General features: G+C 27.7%; 1 protein-coding gene across 1 annotated transcript; it reads left to right on the forward strand.

Annotated features, from left to right (window-relative positions):
* Nucleotides 1-335: 335 nt before the first annotated feature.
* On the forward strand, nucleotides 336-947 carry LOC123304872. Its single transcript, XM_044886435.1, has 2 exons — nucleotides 336-380; nucleotides 436-947. Exons 1-2 carry the CDS (start codon nucleotides 357-359, stop codon nucleotides 928-930), a joined length of 519 nt encoding a protein of 172 aa, XP_044742370.1. The 5' UTR covers nucleotides 336-356; the 3' UTR covers nucleotides 931-947.
* Nucleotides 948-1,194: the final 247 nt, after the last annotated feature.

The raw sequence follows: 1,194 nt of genomic DNA on the forward strand, positions 1-1,194 counted from the left end.
GTTATTTAACACAAAACCGGGGTATTTGATGGTGGAGGAGAAAATTGGAAGAAGTCACCAACTGAGACTGCGCCTATTCGAAGACGATGGTGATGATGATGATGATGACTATGTTCAAGAACATCAAAATTTTTAACAAATCATTCCTATATTGAATTTTATTACTGCAAGATATATATATTTTATTGTTATTGTTATAAAAAAATTGTAAAGTTTAGGTTTTTGATATTTAAAAAAAAAATAATACTAAATAAATTATGGATATTTTTATAAAAAATGGTGTTTATTTCAATTCATTACAATTATGGGGTACAATGTCGCTACAAAATCATATTGATCTGTTTCAAAATTCGGAGATGATTTACCCAGAATATTTTAATGTGAGTATTGTTTGATAAGATCTGTTTAGAAAATTGTAGCCAAATATTTTTATAGATGGAATTTTATCAACTTATGGAGGCATGTCGTTGGAGTATACCTACAAAGTTAATCGACACATTACGGTATTCTTATTTAGAAGTTGATGATTGCTTTCATATTGCTGCATTTATAGTAAGAAATTGTTTGGATGCAATCTTATTTGTAAATTATGCGAAAAAGTTCAACTACTTTAAAAGAGATTTCAATCAGTTTGAAATATTACTAAATGAATGTTGTGATGATCTTACTCATGGAAGTAACTTGAGAAAAAATTGGGGTACATACGATATCCGCCGAAAACAATGGATTGGTGATAGTGCTAGACATGATGAGAGAATGTTTTTATGGTATGAACAAATAGATCCTAAAATTCTCTGTAGAATGCTATACCAACAAATGGATGGTGGAAATATACCGAAATGGTTCGAGCCATGGATATGTGCTACAAATTGTAATGAAATAGACAGATGTGATTGTGGAAGAAATAGTGATGATCATGATTGTATATAGAAATAAAAACATGAATATAATTGTCTATGATAAGTTTTTTTAAAAATGTGTTTGTATTTACAATAAAAAACACCTATAATTTAATTAATCATTGTTTTGTTTTATCTATGAAATGACCTCACCACCTTATTTTCAGGTTATAAATACACCTTGTTTGTGATAATTATATTCGCACCATCAAGTAATTTTGAGTAATAAACATGAATCAAAAAACATTTGTATTACAACAATATTTTTATATTGTTTTGTGTTAGTTAAAAATTG

The sequence above is a fragment of the Chrysoperla carnea genome, unplaced genomic scaffold (genome assembly GCF_905475395.1).
Source record: "Chrysoperla carnea unplaced genomic scaffold, inChrCarn1.1, whole genome shotgun sequence".
NCBI classification, from domain to species: domain Eukaryota; kingdom Metazoa; phylum Arthropoda; class Insecta; order Neuroptera; family Chrysopidae; genus Chrysoperla; species Chrysoperla carnea.